General features: G+C 43.0%; 1 protein-coding gene across 3 annotated transcripts in view; it reads right to left on the reverse strand.

Annotated features, from left to right (window-relative positions):
- The window catches only part of TBC1D8 (TBC1 domain family member 8), a 49,978-nt gene extending 26,581 nt beyond the window's left edge, over positions 1 to 23,397 (reverse strand). Inside the window, exons 1-5 of one of the 3 annotated variants that reach the window (XM_425583.8) lie at positions 23,239 to 23,397; positions 12,202 to 12,312; positions 8,419 to 8,537; positions 6,155 to 6,383; positions 2,337 to 2,577 (exon numbers count right to left, since the gene is read on the reverse strand). In XM_425583.8, coding sequence (XP_425583.3) covers positions 2,337 to 2,577; positions 6,155 to 6,383; positions 8,419 to 8,537; positions 12,202 to 12,312; positions 23,239 to 23,365 — 827 coding nt within the window. In that variant the 5' untranslated portion in view covers positions 23,366 to 23,397. Of the gene's footprint in view, positions 1 to 2,336; positions 2,578 to 6,154; positions 6,384 to 8,418; positions 8,538 to 12,156; positions 12,313 to 16,203; positions 23,013 to 23,238 lie in introns of those variants that run through there. The other 2 variants (XM_004938504.5, XM_046915958.1) reach the window with 2 other exon arrangements.
- Positions 23,398 to 24,466: the final 1,069 nt, after the last annotated feature.

Consider the following 24,466-nt stretch of genomic DNA (forward strand, 5'->3'; position numbering starts at 1 on the left):
AACCTAGCAAACAAACGAAATCTAAAGCATTAATTTGACACAGCAGGAATAACTTTAATGATCCGTGGATTACTGCTTTCATTTTGACAGACTACTATGTGCTTCCTACTCATGCACAAGAAATAACAAAGACAATTATTAGGGAAAAATGTCAAGTGGAAAATAATTGTTCTTGTAGTACTACAATGGTTCCAGGGGAAAAAAAAAAAAAGCAGCAACAAAAACCTCACATGCCAAAGAAGTTCACCCCCCAAAACACGTTAGCATTAAAAACCAGTTTATCTACTATTCTAACTGCAGTCTTGCTTAATCACATCACATCAAAGTGTTTGCTGAAGTGTGACAAAGGGCACCAGAAACAGCAGCTCATCCAACCACTACCTCTCTAAATCACACAGAGGAAATGGGATTTCAGCATCTTCCACGTTCTCACTTCTATCATCTCAAGATACAGCATATCAGCGTGGTTAAGAGAACATCTTGCCCAGGAATCAATTGTATTTTCTTACTCCCTTCCACTCTTCTCCTTCCTCTCCTCTTTTTCTTTTCTTATGCTTTGTTTGTGTGTGTGTGTGTGTGTGATTTTTCTGTTTGTTTTTAAAGTTGGAAGGAAGAAGAAGGAAAAAAAAGTTTGAATAAACGTGTGGGATGGTTTCTGTTACCTGTTTGCTAATAGACACACCACGTTCCAAAAATCCCACAAGGCACACAGAGGTTGGTTTACTGAGAGCCCTGTATTATAGCATCTTATTAAGCCTCTAATTTTTCTGTAATTGTCATTTTAGGTTGGTGGGCCTCTTTGTTTTCTTTTTGTTTGCTTTTCATTCTGTTCATTTGATACAAAAACTCCACTGAGAAGAGACAGTTAAGAGTTAAAAATCAGTAGATGCTGAAAATGTCTCCCGCGGATTGGGACACTTCTTTTGGATTTACTTCCCTTGTTTTATGGATCTAACTTTTCAGCCCAAAAGCAGGAGGGTGGTGGAATTGTAAAGCATGGAAATGGGTTTCAATACAACCTATTACTCAAAGTCACATCCTACATTAGTCAAAGGACATAAACTACATTTCTTGGGCAAAAAGCCCACAACGTTAACAATATCCAGTTACACACACACAGTGAAAAACAATGACAGCCTTTGTGTTTAGAGCAGTCCTGGATACAAAAAAAAAATCCTATAAGGAAGTTCACGGCTGCTCACCACTGTATCACTCTAACAAACAACTCCAATGAACTCCTTGATGATATCATGGATGAAATCCTGGTGTCAGTCATTTCCCTTACTGTGTGTACATAGGAAATTGAAGGGAAAGCTGGAGAGAACCTCCAGTGTCTTCATGCTTTAAACAGTTTCAAAACAGTAAGACTTAAAAAGTTGAGTATTAAAGTTGTCACAACTGTTTCCCTAAGACATATATTCAACATCACTGCAAAAATGTCACCCCAAAACAATATCATGGCTACTGGACATGTTTCTATTTGTTGGGAAACAACAGTGTACACTCCCTGCATTTCACCCTGGAAGTAACACCTGGGTAATTCCCTTTGTACCTCTGGCAGGAGGACAGGAAGGAAGAGCAGGAAACGCTATCTGTACTCCATTCAGAAAACATACATTATGGACGAGCACATGAACACTGATGCCCCAAGCAAATTCCAGTTCTGGATATCACACTGTGCCCACCTAAAATTCCTCCCTGCAGTTTCTCTTCCCCTTTCACATACCAGCAAATAAACACAAAGTTCTGTGTTATGCTACTGGCAGGAAAATAGTTATCAATCTTCTCCCAGAGCATTCAGTGCATTTCTGCAGTGGGAGAGGAATGCATAGATGCATTTCAGGGATGCACTGTGTAGAGCTGACATCGGCACATTAATCTGTTGCAACAGCCTGTCTGTTTTTGGGTCCTACAAATGCTCGCTAAGTCAGCAATGGCAATCCTCCTAGTGGGAGATTCCACGTATCAGTTACCATTCCACAGAACTGTCAGCACTAGGAAAGCCTATACACTACCGATATTACCAACAAAGGAATGCCATTCCTCAGGAATGACAGAAAATATCCCTTACTGTTACTTGTGCTACTACAAGAAACGGTACTTTTAAAGCAAACAAAAACTACAGTGACATTCGGTGAAGAAAATAAAAATGGAAAAAATTAGTATCTTGCACACAAATTAAAATTATTTGATACACTGCAGTACATTCTAAAATCTGTGTGGGTTTTTTTGCCCAGTCAAGTAAACCTTTAAAGCCTTACCCGGCTAACAATCCAATCCAGAAAATTGACTTTTGAACCTCTGCTCACACATGGAAGAGCAGTTTTGCTTCTTACCTCTTGGTAATCTGAGTAGGATCCTGTAGGCCTGGATCCAGCTCAAAGATCTCGTTATCCAGTAGCCTTCGGAGAGTCACATCTGCCAACTGCTCCATGATCCGGAATGCCTCAGCGATATTGAGGAACGTGGAGAAATCACGCTCTTTATTTGGCGTGGTGACACGGACTGTGTCAGTCATGAAGACATTGGAGGTTCTCTCCAACTTCTGGACCTCAACCCAAGGAATGATGAGTTTCACTGCCATTGCAGAAAGACCAGAAGTGAATTAGAAATTCTCGTTTGAATTGTTCATATTTGAAAAATACACAAACTCAGGAAATGCAAACAGCAAAGAGGATAAGCTCATCTTTACAAAGGCCAAGGAAAAGATGAAATGCTTGATATTACTATACATTTGTTCTCCCTCATCCCAACAGACTGTCTCGTTGAGAATCTCTCCCTCAGAACTTCATCTCTACTCTTAAGAAATGTTAGACTGAGAAGCTCTGTCTCTACTGAACCTTTGCTTTTAACTTCTTTAGAAGTCATTTCTGCAGCTTTCATTACTACCAGAAGAAACTGTGGATTTGAAGAGCAGGGAGAAGAAAAGGGATAGGGCCTGTAACCTTGCAAAAGTAAAGCTTTAGGCAGTTGGAAAACCTATTCCAATTATATACACGGTATTTTAAAATTAAAATAAATATAACTCCCCTGAAAAATAAGTTTTTGTACACTACTTTCTTTTGAAAAGTTTAAGTACTACTATAAACAGGGTGTCAAAGAAAACCGCCTAGGCACGGGGATCTTCCTGTTCTGGTTGCTTTTTACTTAAAAAAATGCACTGGCAAGTTTTGCCATAAACACTAAATGCATTTGAAGTTGTTTACGGAAAAGAAGTACAGGACACAGTTCTCCATACTTAAACACTCTGTCAAATCATATAAATACAAAGAAAAGAATCAGCTTATTTTAGCCAGCCACTCAAAGAAGTTACTTGCCTCTCATATGAATCTCTGGGTAGAAATTAGCCTGGAAAGAACTCTAAAATAGATTAAACTTCTACTTAACTCTTGGATGCTTCCCAGTATTCTAGGCGTCAATAAACATCAAGGCTACATCTCCTAACATCCCTAGCTGGTCTTCTGATGCCAATAAAGTAATAAAAAGGAGTAATAACAAGTACTGTCATGTATATGTGACACTTATCCGCAATCGTTAATTATATAAGCAGCCACCCTCAGCAAGTTTTCTGTATTACAAGAACCACAGCTGTCGAGATTATTCGCAGGTTAAATTTTTTCTTACTTAAATAAAGCACAGCTGCGTCAACACACACAAACTGTTGCAAATGGTCACAAAGTCATCTGTATCGGCACAGCCAAGGGAAGAAAGATTAAAGAGTGCTGTAGCAATAGCACTATTGTTCAAGAAGGTCAGGAGCAAATAGGCTGCGCCGTGCCTGTCACAGAAACAGCGCACTGTAATAGGCCCCGACTTCTGATGGAAAGGTACAAAGTCTTCAAAGTTTTAGCAAAACAAAAGTGTAATTAAAAAATGCAAAGAAACCCTGGCATGCCCTTGCAAGAAACCTGACAGGCAAATCCTACCGAGTTCTGCAAATACTTTAAAAACTTAGCTAAATGGAGACTTGCCTTGAAAATACGTTCCATGTAGTCTACGCTCACATAAATTTTATGACAAGCTGAAAACAGGTTCTAGTACTGCATTCCAGGTCATTTCAACAAAAAATAAAACATGGAGAAGGCTCCAGGCTTGCCAGAAGCTGAAGACTTAACACTTCTACTATAAAGAGATTTCAATCTACAATCTGGGGGGATTTTTATAGAGTTAAAACACATAAAAGAACTATTCCTATTAAAACGGTCTTTTTTCTTTTTTCCCCCAAGAAGATGGGAAATAAAGCAATAAATGCAATTTATTAGCAGTTTTTGCTAGACCAGAAGTAGCCAGATCTGTGACTGCTACCTGAAAAAAGGAAAGACAATGAATCATTTGTTTTACTCATGATTAGCAGCAGCTTCTCAAAGGAAGGCAAATAGAGCTACAGCAAATCTGAATATTCCGTGTAATACAAGCATTTCATCAATATGACAAAACCCTGGCTTTCAAACAGAAGCAATCTTCTTTATGAGAATCGGGGAGCTAGATAGCATTTCAACATATAAGACTTCCCATTACTTTTTATTTCACCTTTCTGTGCACGGACCACAAAGGTGATGCCATTGACTGTAACAGTGAACAAACGGCCTATTTTCCATGTTCAAAATGAAAGGCTGTAATTATTTGAGGTTGGGCTGTTGTTGTTTTGGGTTTTGTGTTTGTTGGTTTTTGTTTGTTTGTTTCTTTTTGCATTTTCACAATGAGTTATTATTAAAAAAGTAATTTCTTCTTATACAGCATGAAATTGTACTTTCAGCATCATTTAACGATCTGTGATATTGCAGAAACAAAACTTAAGGAACAGTACAAAGGATTTCTCTCTCTGCTTCCTCCTTCCCCCATTACCTATCATTAATTAAGTGTAATTTTTGCTTTGCCTGCTTTGGCATATCTCTGCTTAATGAGAGAAAGCCTGCAATGACAGCAAGCAGAAACAAATCACAAAGCATATTGTTTGACACTAAACAGAAAACAAGAAGATCAATCAAGGACTCAGATATCTAGAAACACTGCTACTCTTCCAGGCAAGATTCATCTTCTGTATTTACAAGGCATAACAGTATTTCAAATCTAACTCTGCCTGCCACCATCTGCAGATATGACAAAATAACTGGCATGAAACAAAGTACTAAGAAAAAGGACCCCTAACTCTCAGCATGTTCTTCTATGCTTTAAGTTGGGGCCTACAGGAAAGCTGGGGAGGGACTTTTTATGAGGGCATGTAGCAACAGGACAAGAGGAAATGGCTTTAAACTGGAAGAGAGAGATTTAGGCTAAATATCAGGAAGAAATTCTTTACTGTGAGGGTGGTGAGACACTGAACAGGTTACCCAGTGAGGCTGTGGATTCCCCCTCCCTGGAAGTATCCAAGGCCAGGCTGGATGGGGCTTTGAGCAACCTGGTCTAGTGGGAGGTGTTCCTGCCTATAGCAGGGGGTTGGAACTAGATGATCTTAAAGGTCCCTCCCAATCCAACCCACTCTATGATTCTAAGTCTTCACAATCGCCAGTTTCTATCTTTTATCTTTCTTACATTTGCACTAGTGCACCACTAAATGGTACAGCTTCCCTAATCGCTATCTAATTCTTGCTATAGTCACGGCAGTGTAGGTGGATACTACTGCGCTCACTACAGCAGGACGGCGAGGACTCAGGGCAGCAGCAGTGTCACTGCTGTGCTTCCTGTTCTATTTTCAGCCCCGCAGCAGCCTCACGCACTCCTCGCACCGCGCTCTCTCCCCCAGGCAGCGCTTCCTTTCCTGCTTCACCACCCGACCCTGCGCTCAGCGGCGCTGGCGGTGATGTGCTCCCATCAGCTCCCGGCTGACTGTTTGCAGCACTAAAACCAGCTGTTGAAGCTGTAGGAGGTCTGGTACATTTTAAGCCTGCTTCACATGGGGGGAAAAAAAAAAAAAGGACTGGAGAGTAACCGTGACTGCAAACTCTTGTGTTCTCATTTTTATTACCAGATTAATGCTGAAATATAAACACAAAGGAAGAAGCAAAACCCAAATTAAACAGGATCTTTCATCTGAATAATAAAAATCTCAGGGAAGAATTACACTTTTCATAAAAATCCCAATTCTTTTTGCATTTCAAAGCGGTTCTGTTTATCTCTCTCCACAGTGCTAGATTTCTTACATATTTACACTTACATTCTTTGCCCAGGAAGAAGGAATAAAAACAGAGATGATTGATACTCAAATAAAGCCAGCCTTGCCGAGGAACTTTTCCTTTCCAACAGCAACAAGAATAATAGGTGATCAACTTCTCCGCTTCAGGAAAATTAAATCTGGACTCAAATTTCACCAGGGCTTCTCGGAACTTTTCAGGGTCTTCCTCCTGCTCGGCGAGCTTACTGCTCGTTTCCTCCGCAATCAGTGCCTGATTCAATAAGTAGACGACAGATGATAAATCTACCGTATTCGCACTCAAGCAAGTTACTACAAGCTTCCCATCCAAGTTTTAATAGCACAGCTCCTTTTGAAAGAAGAAATTCGAGCTGATTTGCAATTTTCACAAACGGATGCATTTCTGCAGTGGTTGCATCTCTCATAGACTTTGAACGCTTCCAGATCAAGACTCTTAGTTGTGGTTTTTCCTGGGATTTTGTTTGTGGGGCATTCTGTGTTCTGGAGGGGTTTTTTTTTGTGTGTGTGCTTTTGTTGTCATTGTTGTTGCCACTGTTCTATTTTGGTTTTGTTTGTTTTTGTTGTTTGACTTTTTCAGTGTGCCTGGCAAAATCACCTATTTACAGTTCATGATTGCTGGGTTTTGCTGCATACAGAGCAAAGATACAGTAACAGTTTTGTATGCTGATCAGTGCTGTTTTCCTACAAAGCAGCCATGCAGTAAGATGTCAGTGAGTTGTAACACGTTCTGAACTACTAAACATGCGATTTCAAGAACATCTCTGTGGATATAATTAAATGTTGAGAATTTTAACAGTGATGTTACAACAAATGAGTTAACCAAAGAACAAAGTCCAGCAGCTGAGTTTAACATTAAGTAATGAAACCTGAAGAATTTTAAATATTCCCCATGGTAGGCAATTGGCTGCCACAACAGCCATTATCAACGGAGATTAATTTTATTTGAGCCTGTCAACGCACTTAAATACGTGATTTGTGCCAGGAGAAGGCCTCTGCACCACGAACAGAAGCAGCCACAGCAAGTTTAAACTTTCAGCAAGGTGCAGCACACCAAAATTGCTCTTTTAAAAAAGCAGGATAAATGCTAAGATTTACACAGTGATGTGTTGTGCCTCCTTCCCCATTTCAGAAACCACTGAGATCACAGCAGCAGGGTTGAAATTTGTCAGAAACATTTCGTTCCCACCAATTTTCCAGACCAAAACAGTGGATATGGGGGGAGAGCATCACTTTTACTGAGGAGAAGGCTGCAAAAAGATCTCAGTTACAGCGTTCCCCAGCAGACCTGCACCACTGCCAGCCCTTGGAGCGTGTGTTTTATTCAAAGCAGAGCACAGGATGCCAAGCTTTCTAAGTTTTAATGCATAGGCCATTATTATTTTAAATCCGTTCCTCATCACCCAATTCCTCTTCCCTTAAAATTCTACTTTTGCCCTTCTAAAAAGATGCTCATTCAGACACTTGGCAGTTAGCCAGAGGCTTCACTGCAGTCACTGGCCACAGTGTTGACACCTGCAAAGCCCATGGTGATTCCCATGCCGAATCCTTAGGAAGAGAGCTCAAGAGAGCAGCATGACAGCCTCACAGCTCCAGCTCGCTGGGCAGAGGCCAGCTCTGCACCAGAGGACAGCTGTCCCTGTGCACTGGAGACAAACTCACTGTCCACTTGGCAGCAGGTTCTGCCACTTTGACTGCCAACGTTTATTGGAAAACCAACAGGTCATAACCTTCCTCTAACCATCATGCAGAAACTGGCCAAATGTTCGGCATCCTTTTGACTGTGTGACAGAAAAGATACTTTTCACCTCACATCAGATCAAGGTGAAGTAGTTTTAGAAGTCATGGCGTGGGTAAGACCACCAGTGAGGTGCCTGCTCAGGCAGGAGGTCCTCCTGCTGCCCTTGGAGGCACAGTCAGCACTGCCAAGCCAATAGTGAGACTTGGCCAAAAGAAGACCTAGGAGTCAATGCTCTACAAGAAGCCACTACCTATAGAGTCACTGTGTGAAAAATACAACGGCATAAACACTTTCTTGCTTCTTACAAGTCTGCACGGAAACAAATCAGTAAGACTACAGATATGCAGAAGTAAAATAAATGAACATGAGCAAGAAAAATAGGCAGATTTGGTGATTAACTGCATTCAGGATGAACACTAGCTGGATCAGCACACTCAACTAAAAAATAGTATTAAAGATGAACAAAAACAAATATGAATGATAACAACTTCCTGCAACTAATTGGACAAAAGTAAGACAGATTCCCTACCTTTACTTTCCCCTTGACAAAACTAACAATATCTTCTTTATTGTCAAAAACAGACAAAGTATGGAGCAAGTTTTGTTCCAGCCATTCCCAGTGCTGATTTATCTCCTCGGCAGTGGCACCTAGAAAGGTAAAAAGTAATATATTTAAATTCAACCTATAAAATAAAGTTGAAAGGAAGAAAAAAATGCATAATAAAATGCATTATTACTTAAGTTCACTATGAGAAATTGAACTTTCAACCTCAAAACTCCTGGTTGCAAACAGGTCAAAAAGGTCTAATTTGTAACAGTATACTTAGAGAAAAACAAAAAACTCATTGTTTTAGGAAAATAGTTTTAGTGCTTTTAGCCTTATCTTCTCAAACGTTCTCAGCCAGCAGATGCGGCATTAAAAGCCAAAGCAGAAAAACCAGCAAAACCTCTTACTGATCTGTTAGAAGACAGCTTATTTTGACACAGCATTCCATAAGCGGACACCAAAAACCACTGCTATATGTCTTGTCCCCAGAAGTCCCTGATCGTCCTTTCTCCCTTCGTATGCACATGCACACACACACTTGCCACACATGCATGCACACATGACATGATCCTACTTCAAAAGTTGTTTGTAATAATTGAAGAACCTAAAAATGAAGGAGTTGGATTCCACAACTCCTACAGGGTCTGCAAGAGCATCTTTTTGAGGTTTAGGGGAGGAAACAAGTGAACAGAAAATCACTGAAAAATAAAGATTTTCAAATGTAATGTGTTCGCTCTATGTCCAGAAATAATATTTCAGTCATTACATTACCTATTTGTTTTGGCTCTTTCTGCTTGAAACGGAACTGCTGCCGCTTATCATTATGACAGGAGAGTTAGAGCAAGAGAGGTGACACAGAGGACAATTGAGGGAAAATGTGGCCACTCTAGACCTTACCGGTCAATGGTTAAATGCTATATGTAAAAGAGCACAGCCAAAGTTGCTTTTCTTATGCCTTATTTATGGAAGAAAGGAGAAAAGCAGTTTGACGTAAGAGACATACAAAGCATAGAGGAATATACTTAAAAAAAATCAATCTCAGCCAGAAAACTTGTTGTCTCAAAACTGTATTTGTGTGTACCTCAGAAATGCATCACATTGCCTCACAACAACAACAACAAAAAGACAAACTGAACTATGAATTTTCCACCCTCCTCTGCTCTGTTTTCCACAAAGAATGCCAACTGTCAGGGAAACTTTCCAAGCTTTAACTTCCTTGACAGGAAGGTCTTGTGATGGAACTTCATAAATATCATTAATCAAGGTTACATATCTAAAAAAAAAAAAAAAAATGAAGAAAGAAGAGAAACTCAAATGGCTTTTTCATAAGGAAAACAAATCATGTCAGTTGTTAAGGACACCAGAAACATTCTTCATTTATATGAAATATGAAAAAATAATTCATTTATATTGAAATAGCTGCACAAAGAAGACACTGAGTTGGTTCTCTACGCCTGGGCAAACTAAAAGATACCAACTGTACAGGAGGGCTGGTGGTTGTCTCTTGGAAAATAAGAGATACCTCACTTGGCAGCTCCCTATGGTTCTCTTTTGCCCACAAGTCTTCTGAAGTATTACGTGGATGGAGACAAGGCCTGAGGTCAGGCTTTTTGTTTCCCCTGTAGTGGTATAAGATGATTAGCCATCTGGACTGAAACATCCTTGCCAGAACTGGCATGCTGGGCATGGATCAGACTTCCCAGCAGCCCCGCAGAGATTTGCAAAAGTCTGTAACACAGATATGACCCTTATGCATAAATTATAATTTCAGCCTACAGCTCCTGGAGCACAGGACCGCCAACATGCAATTGGAAAATGTCATTTTAATTAACTGCCTAATGATATGATGGCTATCCCTAATGCAGTTACACTGGAAGACTGGAAGGAGCTGCTGGAGCTGCTCCTTGTCTTTGCTACATAGCAGGAACTTAATTTGACCTGCTGCTCCTTCCAAATCCAGTAACAAAACCCTGTTTGCGCAGAGCAAACAGCCCAGCCAGAGCAGAGCTGGGCAACCAGTGACAGCCACTTCTGCAGCCTTGGGGAGAAAAAAGTCCCTTGCAGAGCTCCAGCTTTCTAAGAAAAGGGTCAGGTCGAGCTGTTCCTCCATCTGCTGTTGCCAAAGCCCATTCTCCCCACACACTTCAGGGTTACACAACAGAGATATTATTCAGAAACAGCTCGTGCTACCATGGTTCTTAATTTCTGTGCAGCTCTCACAGCAGCGTATGCGTCGTGCCCGTATGGAATACAAAACAGATCTCTCTGCCTTCCACCTCATTACTGCAAATCTCATTTTCTCAGTGCTGAGTATTCATTTAAGAAAGCAAAAGAGAATTTTAGAGAACAGTAAACAAGTAAGTTTATCTCAGCAAAATCCTTAACTGTTCCAACCAGACAAGCTTTTGAGCTGTAGTTGCTTTAACATAAAAAACTTTTGGGCAATAAGAATGTGGATAAGGCAAGGATCAACCTCAAGAAGGAAGACTATATATATATATATATGTATATATATGTATATATATATATATATATGTATACCAATGATACCAATGATCAAGAAGCCCTTGACAGCAACACTGAGCTTATTCTTCCACTGAAAGCCACCTAGCTTCACCAGAGGGATCAACAGCAAGATCTTAAATTTCTCCACGAGACAGCCCTACTCAGAAAAAAAAAAGGGCTGAGGGGAAAGCAGAGAGAGGGAGAGGCAAGTTGTGGAAATACAAAGCATAGAGCAATTGCAGAAACAAAACCTAAACACAACAAAACAGGACACAGACTAAACACAAGCTTCTTCACAGACATCTGTCAGTACCAGTATCAAAGGGAAATGCGGAGGGACCATCTCTGCTGCAACAATGGAAGGAACACAGAATAAGCCTGTATGGGAGCAGGGTGTGAATACACAGTTTGCCCCTTTCATTCGAAGGACTGCAATATCAAAAATCATCAACAACATGTCAACATTTACCTTGGCTAACTATTTCATGGCTTGATCCATGTAAAAAAAACAAAAGCAAAACGTGCTGTCAATTTCAATGCTAAGATTTCAATGCTAAGATTTCAGAGAGTGGAGAAAGGATGAGAACTGCCCTGCAGACTGCTTAAGCAAGGACAGGATGAGCTTAAACGCTGGCATTTAACATGCTCCAGTAAGGCTGCTGGGGTTCACATCCATATCATTTTCCTGAAGATGGGTTTGACATTCGAAAGTTGCAGAAACACTGTAAAATGGATTAGTGCACAGCAGACCCAGCTATTAGACATCCTCCTTGACAACTCTATTTATTACCTACTTCAGGTGGCATTTTCTAAGTGTCCAAGTTATGTTTCATTATAATCAAGTGTTGTAAGATACTTCACAGGCAGCAAGCAAAAGACAAGACAAAGGAAAGCCAAGTCTATACAGTTTCTTGCTGTAAGCAACTATGACTACAATACAAAAAGATATGCGTGTGAACAGAATCACAACACTTTGCAAGAGAAAAAAAAAATTAATGGAAAACACCATTAATTAAGCACACTTTCTATTCAAACATTTCCCTAGATAACACTTTTTCATAATCAATACCTGGGATTCTAACCGAAGGTTAATTAGATTGTTACAGGAGCTGTAGCCAAGAGCTTCACACCTGCACATGACCAGCTGGGGTTACCTTGAGTTTCTTGGACATGCAGATGCTGAGCATGCTCAGAATTGTTTTGTATGTGACTCACCAATAGCTATGGCCCAGTAAACTTCTGATCCGTTCAATAACTCACCACATGCAATGGCAGAGTAAACCTGTGAGCCTGGGACTTGCAGTAAGATTCTGAAGGGAGCAACGCGCGCATTGGAATCCAGCACAGCATCCAGGGCACCCACCAAGCGACCTGCAATCATGCAAAGAGAAAAATGGGAGAAAAGGGCATTAGCACCAACCTTCACTGCCACCAGTTCTGAAGCCTGCAAGTCTTTTCACATCTAAAACCAGAAAATTAAAACGCGGAACACAACGATAACAGTTCAGTCCATGTTTTAAGTGGCAACTCGCAGTTACTCAAAATGCAAGATGCAAACCAGATTAGACGATCAAACACGTAAGAAGTATTTTGTGCTTCTGGTTCTGCCTCATGTATATGTATATCATCACAGAACGACGGTGAAGACCTGAGGGAGCCCAAAGAAATGACTGTTCTAGCCCCCGTTCTCAAGCTGGATAAATGCACCTGTGCCATAAATAGTGTTTGCCTAACCTGTTCTTCAAAACCTCCCACAACCAAGGTGCAACCACCTCCCCACACACCCTTACCGATAGTGTCAGGATGTATTCTTACAGCAAAAGCAAACAAAACAACCACCGCAAACTTAAACCTTCCTGCTGGAAACGAATCCTGCTGCCCAGAACACAAAGAGTAATTGGCCAAAGTTTGTGATGTTAATACTCGATAAACTCAAAAAGCATCAACGTAATTTGCCACTGTTTCACAGTTTCTCTCGTTCCAAATGAAGCCCAGTTGACTCATCTCTTCCTCAGAGGTCACAGTTTTCAAACATTTCATTGCTCTAGAGCTAATGTTTAAGCATAACACTCAAAACCAGACCCAATGTTTGCTAATAGTAAGTTCTCAGCTGTAAGAAGAGTGGAAAACCACCACGTGTATTTTGCATACCCACAACCGTATCCAAACAGGCTTGCAGCAGTATCCCATTCTAAACTGGTACTTGATTTAAATGCAGCGCAAAGCTACATTTTCCCTTTACACGTTCAACTTTTCCAAACAAAACGCTGTATTTACAGCTGTGTCTTTGCTCTTTCACCATCAATCCAAAACAAAATGAATTGTTCTCAGTCTCCAAAAGTTTTGCCAGCTCTTTCTAACTGCATTCACCAGTCCATCATGTAAGCAATTAATGGAAACAATAAAATGAGACCTTCAAAGTCCTGCACTGAAATGCCTCCTCGCTTGGACAACAAACCACAGAAAATTGAGTACAGCACAACAAAATAGCAGCGCAGCAACTTTCTTGTCTAGGAGGTATAAGAATATCACATGAAACAGTGTCAAAAACCTTCCAAAAGCAAAAATAATTACACCAACTACTTCCTTCTTGCGTTCACACACATCGGTCATGCTATCAAAACTAAGCAGAAGTTGGACAGCGGTATGTTGTAAAACTACACTGTGAGAGACTATCCTGCTTCTCAGCTAAGTACACATCAAGAGACAACAGCCATCTGTTTAAAATGGAGACCTGAATTTGAAGACTACTATATATTATACCAGGAAATGCAAAATGCCCTCTCAAAAATAAATAATAAAATCATCCATGTATAAGAGGTAGCAACATGCCCACACTGACAGAAAACACAGCATCAGCTTCAGTGTGCAGTCTTCAAAACAGCTGGATGAAAGCCAGTGAGACGGCATCAAACGATGCGGAGAACAATACTACGGTTTGACTTCCAAACTTCAAAACACTTGAGACGTTGCATGCAAGAAAAAGAACAAACGTATGAAGTGCTGCACACGATTTCCCCTGGTGAGAGATCTAGAAGAATTTCTTTTTAATTTTACTGAAGTAGCTGAAAAAGTCAACTAACAGAGCTATGAAAATCCCAAAAGAACACTCAACAATCATCTGATTGGTGAAGTAATTGTTTTCAGAAACGATGAAAAAGGCCATGGAAGTACACGAGGAGCTGCAAAACTGTACTTCTGAATCTGCACAGAATTAATTCCTTTTTCTGTTCCTGAAAAACTGACGAGAAAAAGCAATTCCTCTTCTCATTGCTTACTTCTGCTTACAATTTCCATCTAGCTTATCAACTATTACAAGAAAAAAGTTTCCTCCTTCAACTGAGAACCATGAGAATTAAGAATCTTGCTCCTGTCCCTACTGTCTCAGCCACCATCTCTTCCCAACACCCCTTGGCCTGGGGGGCTTTGTCGGGGAACAGTAAAGGGGAGCGCTGCTCAGGCAGGGCAAGCAGGCTGGTACCTGGGTGTGTAAGTGCCAGAACATACAAAGGAGAGACTGGTGGAGGCTGACGGTCAGTGGGATGGAACTTCTATGGACGCATTTTCTAGGGCGTAAAAGGACACAACACTCGTAAGTACATCCAGGCTGGATATGGTAATCTAGTGGAAATCATACAATCAGCATGTATCTGATGCACACACTGATGCTAGGACGAAGCAGATCTTTCTCACAGGCAGCAGGGAAACCATTTATACGTTTATGTTTGGTTTTTTTTTTTTACTCTCTGTGGGACAAGACTTGTGGAAGAAACTTAAACTTGAAAGTACCTCTTTGCTCTTAACAAGCTGCTCCACCAAGTCCTCATCAACTTTTTGTCCTCCCAAGATGCAGAATTACTTCAGGGAAGCAGTTAATGTTGCACCGACTGCACATACTGATCTGAAGGATCAGCTATAGAGCATGAAGAGAAAACCTCAGGCTATTCAAAACGTACAAGGGTCTTCACACAAAGAACACTACCAGGCTAAAATTCACACACAAATCTCAGGTTTAACGTATGCTTCTGACAGATAGGAACAGTGGACAGAAGCAGAAAAGGAAACGTCTCCTCTGAAATTAAATGCTTCACCTCAGTAAATCTGATCCCTTTAGCAGAAAGTCAGACAGTGGGAACATCTGCCTACATTTTTTTTTAAAAGTGAAGCTGGACATGAAAATTCCCTACAAATCCCACGCCATACACTGTAGCTTTCCTTTCATCCCTACTTTTGAAACATCTAACTTTGTGCTTATCATACTGCCCTGATATTGGAAATTAGAATACCTTGAAGTAAGGCAATAGTTCTATATTTCTAATTGCAGATCAATGTTATATGTGCATTACGGATACAATGCCACAGACACACTCAGGTATAAAAATATAGCAAGGAATCTGGAGATCCTTTCCCCATTCTGCAACAGATAGGTAGTGCTTCTCTTCTACAGAGGTCAACCTATAACTACATGGAATGTAAGCAGGACACTGTGAATTGCACAATTAGATTTCGCTATCTAAATACATTTCAGCTGAATGATGTGGAACAAATCTGTTGACCATTTCTTCAAAGGAAAAAAAAAAAGCTAACCAAGTATATTTTATAACCAACTGGTTCTCAAATGCACAAAAGTACATTTATTCTTTAAAAATAAGTTCCCTTATACCCCCACAAAAAGATAAAAAGTTCCATTACGAATTATCCTGTGTGTCATGCCCACAGCTAACAATCTAGACAAAGAAACATGTGTACAGTAAGGTAATCTAACACCATCTTCTACTAAACATATCTTATCTCTCAAACTAAAAAATGCAGGCTTATTTCCTAAACCACTGTTAATTATCCACAAGATATTTTAAAAATTCATAGAATCACAGAATGGTTTGGGCTGGAAGGGACCTCACGGCCCACCCAGTCCCAACCCCTGCCATGGGCAGGGCTCCCCCCCACCAGCTCAGGCTGCCCAGGGCCCCATCCAACCTGGCCTTAAGCACCTCCAGGGATGGGGCACCACAGCTTCTCTGGGCAGCTGTGCCAGCGCCTCACCAACATCAAAAATTGTTTTAAACCTCTGAGAAACTAAATAGTGGGTGATCAGAGCTGAACTTCAATTAAAAACTGGAACTAGTTTATGAAATAGTATCTATTACTTTCATCTTTTAGGACAACACTCAAGAGACAACCCAAGACACTAATAATTTTTGTATGCTGCTCTGCTAGGTATAAAGACTCTCTCCATAGAACAATGAGATCATCTCTGCTTACCTCCATCATAGCTTAAAAGGCTTCAGGGATGTAACAGAAGGTCTTCGTTGAACTGGAAACCAGAACAACTGGGCAGGTATGCAGTAAGGAGTGTTTTAAGGCTCTCTGTCAAACTGAACCCTCCAGAGAATACAGGGAGAGGAACACACAACACCTGAACCCACATCTGCCTGCAGAGATGCTCATCAGGAGGCCCCTGGGGACCGTGGGAACCAATGCAGGACTGTTCAGAAGAGTGACTGGTGGCTATGCTTACCTATATGTCAGAGCTGTGTTTGAAGTGCTTACTGTATCAGGCTGCATTATCTTTGTTAGATACAAACACTGATGTAGGATTCAAGGATTTACAAGTAGAGTGACAAGCTCGCTCTTCAGAACAAAGTGACAGAGCATGATGCATGTCTCTGAATGTTCAGAGCTGCCTTTTACTGCTGCTTGCTACTTCTGTTCCCCAACAGATACAGAGGCAGTACGAAAAACAAGCCTGGGCAGCAAAAGCAGCAGCTTGACAAAACACTTTAACCTACTGGACAACGCTCTCACTGGAAACTGGAAGTAGCCAACAGTGCAGATTGGTTTTGAGCAAACACTGACTTGCAAGAAGAGTTAGTAGCTATAAGCTCAGCTGCTCAGGCATTAGAATTTGGAGGAAAAAAGAGCCAATAAAACAATTTGGATTTTCATAAAAATAAAGCAGGAGCTGCACTACAGCAGGCACACTCGCTGACTGGACAAGCAGGCCACCACTGCATGGTGATTCAGATGGAAAACAGGAGTCCCCATGTCCATCTGTCCACTCCAGCTGTAGCAGAAGGGTGGTCTTCTTGCCTAGGACAGAACAAAGAGCAGAGGCACCCTGAGAACTACTCTGACACACCCTCATCCCCATGTCCTGCACCTTAGCCAGGGCAGCAGTCCATCCCCAAGAGGACAGATGCAGCACAGGACACTGGGAATGGGGCTACTGCTCACCAGCAGTGGCTCTCAGCAGAACACCTGGGGACTTCCTTACATCCTTCTCAACATCTTAATAGGATTTTTCGACAAGTTTGAAGCACAGGTGTTTAGCAGGTTGCTGCTTTCACTTAGACCTTGCTAAAATCTATGTTTTTGTTAGACAAGAGCTGTCAGTTGTGAAGGCTACTAACAGAATCTTAATGTCTTAGCTTAACACCAGACATTGTTGAATTCTGCTGAATTACGTTAATAGGTTTTGATGCAAAGCAGCTCCCAGTAGTCAGTCTCTCCCAACAAGCTTCTTTTCACCCTCCAAAATAAAAGTTAACAGAACTTATTTGGGTAAGCACGCAAGAAAAGAGGTGAAGGAGGGCTCCTCCAAGTGCTGCAGAAAGAGTCTTTCCCTTGCAGCAGTGAAGTCTCACAGATCAGCTTGATTTCAGCAGAAGGGCCTAATGCTCCGAGCATTTATTAATCCAGGGAAGCATAAGCACTCAAGTCCTTCAATTACTTCCAACTTGTGCTTTTCCAGATCAAACACCGCAACTGGGTAGGTTTTCTTCTTCCTCTTTTTATTTATTTGTTTACTTTTTGAACCTGGCACATACAAACACAGGGTTTAACTGCTGCTCCCCAGGGCAGAGCTTGCCCTGGCTCCTGCACCAGGTGATACAGGCCGCACTCACAGCACACCCTGCCTGTTCTCACAGCCCCAAAGGCCGCAGAGCTGAAGGCCTAGCCTCTCGCATTGCAAAAAGTACACATGAAAACAGATTGCTGCCTGAAAACTGTTGGGAAGAGGAACACACAAGCATGTAGCCCTGTAAATTACTAAACACAGGCCAATGCTCCGGGCATTGTGATAAAAAACCACTCCTTGCGTTTCTGACGGATGCTGTAAATAATGCTAAAGCGAACAAGGTAGTGTTACTTGAACTCTGACACTAGGCACTCTCAATTACTTTCCTGTTGTCTTCTAGTCTGTTTGGCCTCTGCAACTGAAAAATAAAGAGTTACTGTGGCTGCTGACTGGTTTACAGGGTTGCCTAGGCTGGTGGTCTGAGCAGAGACAGCCTGCAGCCCTCTCTCCACACACAGGTGCGTTCTCAGCTTTGGTACAAGGAGGATGAAATAGAGACACAAAAAGCAAACAGGAGGAGCCAAGAGCAGCACATGGGTTTACACGTGAGGCTAGGGGGTCAGAGATGTGATTGCTGGGCTCGGTGGAGAGCAGCCACAACCTCTGTCACCACTGCCTGGGCCAGGCACTCTGCTGGGGAAAAGCCACATGAGCAGGAAAGTTCAAAGCACGTCGCACAGAAACATGGGGAAAAAATGAAAGGGAAGAGGGAAACACTTGCTCGTCTGAATTCCAGCTGTGGGCAAGGCTAGATAAAATTCTGATGAGAGTTTAAGCCTTTGGTAAAAGGCTTAAACTATTTGCATTTCCTCTTCTCCTCGTGCAAGGTTTCCAAGAGCTCTTCCTTGTGAAAATAGAGCCATAAACACAGACACTGGGCACTACCAAGCGTCCTTTACTAGCACTGTTTTCATGTCATCTGCCTCTCTTCCATCTACTGCATAAGGATTTATTTATTTGTTTGCAGTTAGAGCTCAAATTTAACTTTTATGTATTCAGTAACTTCCATTGGTATCACAGATATATATTACTATCAGAATGCAACTTTCCCTGATTGTGGTAGGCGAGCTATTTTTTTGCCTTCATGCCTTTCAGAAAGTTAAAAAAAAATAATAAAGGATACGTATTTGCATACTCTACTGAAAATCAGAGTCTCGACTGCATTTTTGACCCTCTTCTTCTAGAGGGTAATAAATAGGGGCAATCAATACAGGATTACTGTCTTAGTCACAGCAACCTTCAACTTCTGTGGTCTTTCTCAGTCTTTCTCTGAAATAGACTGTATCACAAGATTATTTATCCTGACCTTGGGAGAGAAACAGGGCTAATAAAAGCTGATGTATGTAAGATGATTGCAGTACCGTTCAGATTGGCAAGTACAAAAGAGCAGCAAATCACCTTTTGCTTTTCAATTACCCAAAAAAGGGGCACAGAATTTACCAACACTCACTTTGCTCTACGCATCAAATTTTAGAACCCAGTCAAGGGGAAATCAAGGGACAGAGTTCTTCTCATGTTACACATCAGATCTCTGCTCACAACTAGGAGGTTCTCCATGGGCCAGTTTGAAAGCCATCACTCTGCAAGAACTTTATTTAAAAGAAAAAATAAAATCCTAAAACGGGGAGTTGAATTCAACTGCTGCCAATAGCTCAAGCTGCCTATCACATTTATGTTTATTGAAAAAACAATAAGGCTCAGATTCATACACAGAAGATGTTTCTTTTTGCCAGTGTATTATTTGACATCTAAGATTGTGAACTATAAAGTTTTAGGTAAGCTCAAGGAAAAATTCACCTATCTTTAAAATGTTCACCCTCTGAGAATTACAAAAGATTTAAGACCACATCCATCTTGAAAAGTGCCCTGAGATGAAAACAGTTGAATACTAGAAGAATACTAGGGAGAAATATCATAATTAAATAAAAAACACAAGTAAAACAGGAACAAAATGTAACCTTTTACTTATCTACTTCAGGGAAGAAGCTGAAGAAGCAACGAATCTCAAAAAGTAAAGCCAAAAAGCTGCTTGAAACAGTTTAAAGACTTCAGAGATGATCTTAAAGCTTTACTTAACATTATAAAAGGTAAAATTCACAAGCACTTAGAAGACTCCAGTGGTATTTATACACTAAAAGCATGCAGTGTGAAGTACTGTGTAAACAAACTGCAAAATTAGCTGTGTGGAAAGAGTGAAAAGCTACTCTTAATCCAGTGCCCAGGACAAAAACATTCCCAACAAGTCACAGAGCATGCAGCTTTGCTGTCAAAATTCACAAAATTAATCTAATTAAACAGGAAGATATTCAAGCTTTCAGCATTCCCTCATACAACTAAAAATAGTGATGAACTTACAGGGTAAACTGTCTTTCATTATTCTACCACAAAGTATTTGAAAGTGATTTTGTCTACTGATGGCATCTCAAGCTTATCATTAACACCTAACCTTGGAGCCAAAAACCTCAGCCAGTACCAGACCCAACTAATTTTGACCTTTAACTGTGGCTATATGACAAGTCTTTTCACCATTAACAAAGAAACTGGCTAATAATGGCCATAAAAACTACAACCAACACAAATTAATTTGGTCATGCTCTTTATATTAAACAAAGAAAAAAAAACGACTTAAAATTAGGTTAAATATTAGTCGTTAATTAAAAAAAATAATAGTTCCATTTCTACAAAGTATTTCTAAACATGGCCAGTTTCCCTCCCAAGTCTCTAGTCCAGTCGAAATATCAAGTAGAGATGCAGGCTAACTGGCAAATTAAACATTGACTCAAAAAGCATGAGAAGACAGAATTGCACCTATCAGGTCATGAACAGTTAAACACCGCCTCCATCATTTTTTGTACCTACTGTTTGCAAATCCAGTGTATGCTCAATAATTGCCCTAGAACATAAATCAAATTACATTAGCAAACATAGTCTCTCTCTTACCAACATCTGCTCAGAGTCCAACTGAAACACACTGCCCAATGAAAGTAAGGTGGCTACGGAAGGAAAGCACTTTCCTTTGATAGATGTTCTCTCCTCCATCTTTGAGGAATTAAATCCATGTAAAATACACCCTCCAGCTGCGCTAACTTACCCTTACATAATGGATAAAATGCCCTGGTAAGAAGAGAAAAGCGTCCTAGAAGAAAAAAAAAAACCACACAAGGATGAGAACAGGGCAATAAAACAGATGTTCCCTCGTAGATTCAGGGAAAACCCCACGTTGCAGCAGCAACCACAAGGGCAGCTCAGCTGTTGCATGATCCTGACACCACTGCTCCACTCTGCTCAAAGCTAATTATGCTGGGTGGTCCACTGCACCATCTGCACACTGCTTATGAAATCTAGCCCTCTTGGTTTTGTTGGCTGATGGGTTTTTGTTTTGTTTTGTTTTTTGGGTTTTTTTTTTTCCTGTTGATCCCAGATGGATTCTAACACAGCCTGAGCATATGCAGCCTAAGGGCAGGAGCTGAGAGACTTTCTTTGACAGTCACCTGTTTTCATGAAACATAGAGGGCCTTCACCTTTTTCCAACCTCTATCCTTCTGTCAAATTTAGCTCCCATTGGCCAAGCCTCAAGTTACTAGGTTGGATGTCAGGGGGAAGTTCTAGTGAAGAATACAGTGGAGTATTCTTCACAGTAGTGAAGAAACAAAGTGGTGAGGTGCTGGCACAGGCTGCCCAGAGAGGCTGTGGATGCCCCGTCCCTGGAGGTGTTCAAGGCCAGGTTGGATGTGGCCCTGGGCAGTATTAAATGTGGAGGTTGGCAACCCTGCCTGCAGCAGGGGGGTTGGAGCTTCATGATTCTCGAGGTCCCTTCCAACCCAAGCCATTCTATGATTCTATGATACTGCAGGGAAAAGAAAACAGATACGGACGATGTTCCCACTTAAGCCTTGTTTCGCCAGCAAAACAAACTAATTCTTCTAACTTGGTGCTGACAAGCAGTAGAGCCATTATTCTGAAATACAGTAAGCCTTTGCTGACCTTCCTATCTGTCAGTTTGGAAAACGCAGGTACCAATAACGTCTCCATAAAACAAGATCTGTGACGCAGGCTTCGTACCATAAGGAAACAGACCTACCAGCCAACCCAAACTGTTTCTCTACGTAGGTCTCCATTTTGATTGTAACCAATTAAAATTTAGGGGGGAAAAAAACCCTAAGCTGCCTACCTGCAGCTATCCTTAATGCTCTCCCACACTCGTTACGGGACTCTAATTTCCAATCCCTTTTACATACAGATATATCTCAGAACCGTTTAAGAGAGTCAGAATTCACAGTTCCCTTAGAAAATGTGTTCTAAAACAGAAGCAGCTTGGCTTCGCTGGTCAAAAGGTTTGTGCAAACCTGTGTGCCCTGCGTTCAGGAAACGATTCACCTGAAACCAGATAGAGGAGCATTTTGTTTTCTTCTCAGCTCGCAAATCTGTGCTAGGAGAGCTCGGGCACGAGGAGCAGTATTTGTGGCTCCCAACCTCATGATTGCGCTGGACTTGAATCAAGCAGCTGTAAAAGGTTATTTTTAACTCTGAAAATTAATCCCCGCAGCCCTTATGGTCACAAAAGAGCGGCCTGCAGCTCCCTCGCGGGGGGCACGGGGAAACCTGGGGACAGGCTTTTGTCTCACTGAGAGAGAAAGCACTGAGTTACCAATGCTTGCGTTACGTTCACCAGTGCCTGCGCTTCAACCCGACCTACAGCCTGATCGGTGCAGGGCAGCCCTGCCCACGGCTGGGGCTGGGAGTGGATGGGCTCTGAGGACCCTTCCAAGCGCAGCACAGGATGAGCCCAGCCAACGTCAGCTCGGGGGCTTCGTGATGAATCCGCCGCTAGGACAAACTTCGGGAGGAAAACACGCACAAAGCAGCACTACCTACTGGCAAGGGTCGACAGTTCAAGAGCAGAAGGTTCCGATAACGCAGACCTGATAACGCAGACTCGGAAAATACCGGGAGAACACCTGATCGTTCTCCCAAACGCATCAACCACCATTTCAAATGGCGATGTTTAAAAAGTAGAGAGCAGCCTTCGTCCGCTTCTAAGCCCCGCTGCCGGGAGGGCACAGTCTCTCCCTGGCGTTTCGGAGCGCCGGTCTCGCCGTGAGCGCCGCTGCCCGGCTCTTCGCTCCGACTTCGCCCTCGCTCCGCGCACCGCCTCCCGCGGCCGCACGCCGCGCCGGGTCCGCTCCCTCACACGGACCCCGCCGCCCGCCCTCGCTCCCCGCCCGGAGAGAAGGGAGAGCGAGAAGAAAGTGCAGCGCCGAGCCGAACCCCGCGCCGCCGGCAGGCAGCTCCCGACCACGGGATGCCGGGGAAGCCGCCCCCGGCCCGAAGCTCTCCCCGCGCCGCCCGAACAAAGCGGCCGCTCCGCCCGCCCGCCCGCAGCCCGGCTCCCCGCGCTCCGCCGCCAGCGGGCCCCGCCGAGCCCCGCGCCCAGGTACCTGTGAAGCGCCCGCCGCCGTCGCCGTGCCCCCGCCGCCGCTGCAGGACGAAGTAGCCGCTGCTCTTCTGGGTGACCCAGAGCTTGAGGGCGTTCTTCAGTAACACCTCCTCGGGCTTCAGCCACATCTCGCCCTGCCCGCCGCCCCCCGCGGTCCCCCGCCGCCCGCTCACATCGCCTCCCTCCGAGCGGGCCCGGCCGCCGGGAGGGGCGGGGGGCGGAGCGCGGGCGGGGGCCGGCCTCCTGCCGCCGCGGGCTGAGTGCGGGGCGGGGGCACGCTGCCCTTCTCGGGTTTGGGTCGTGGGTGAGGAGCTTGGGGAGGTCGGGGTACTGCCGCGGGAGCTCCGATTTTCCGGACTGTGCGGACACGGCCAGCGGGAACCGCTTCCTGGGAGCCGGCCGTGGCCGTGCGGGCGTCCAGCCGCCCGCGGAAACGTTCACGGGCGGACTGCAGTCGGCTGCCGCCTAGTAAACGCCGTGAGGTCTGCGCTCCTTGCCGTCCCGCTGTAATGCGGTGCTTCCGTCTCCATCTCGAGGCCACATCTAGACTGCCGCGTGCCCCTCACTACAAGAAAGACGTTGAGTGTGTCCAGAGAAGGGCAGCGGAGCCGTGAGGGGTCTGGAGCACAAGTCTTATGGGGAGCAGCTGAGGGAACTGGGGTTGTTCAGTCTGGAGGAGGCTCAGGGCAGACCTTATCACTCTCTTTACCAGCCTGAAGGGAAATTGTGGAGAGGTGACGTCGGCCTCTTCTCCCAGGTAACAGTGATAGGGTCGAGGTGATGGCCTCAAGTTGCACCAGGTGAGGTTCAGGCTGTGTGTTGGGAAGAATTTCACCTCACAAAAAGCGGTGAGGCAGTGGCACAGCTGCCCAGGGAGGTGGTGCCGTCACCGTCCCTGGAGGTGTTCCAGAACCGTGTGGATGTGGCACTGAGGGACGTGGGCAGTGGGCATGGTGGGGGCGGGCTGACGGTTGGACTGGGTGACCTGAGAGGTCTTTTCCAACTGTAGTGATTGTGTGATTCTACAATATGCAAGCTGTGAGCATACTACTTGTCTGCTATGAAAAGAAAAGCTATTAAAAGGAGATGATGGGCATCCATATAACAATGTATTTAAAAATTAATGACAGTAAGAAGTGGTTATTTAAAAAGCTCTTATAGGATAAGAATAGCCCAGAGGTTCTCCTGCCCCCAAAACAATCCTGGGGATGGTAAGTCATTAAATGCTT

The sequence above is a fragment of the Gallus gallus genome, chromosome 1, assembly GCF_016699485.2.
Source record: "Gallus gallus isolate bGalGal1 chromosome 1, bGalGal1.mat.broiler.GRCg7b, whole genome shotgun sequence".
In the NCBI taxonomy this organism is placed as follows: Eukaryota; Metazoa; Chordata; class Aves; order Galliformes; family Phasianidae; genus Gallus; species Gallus gallus.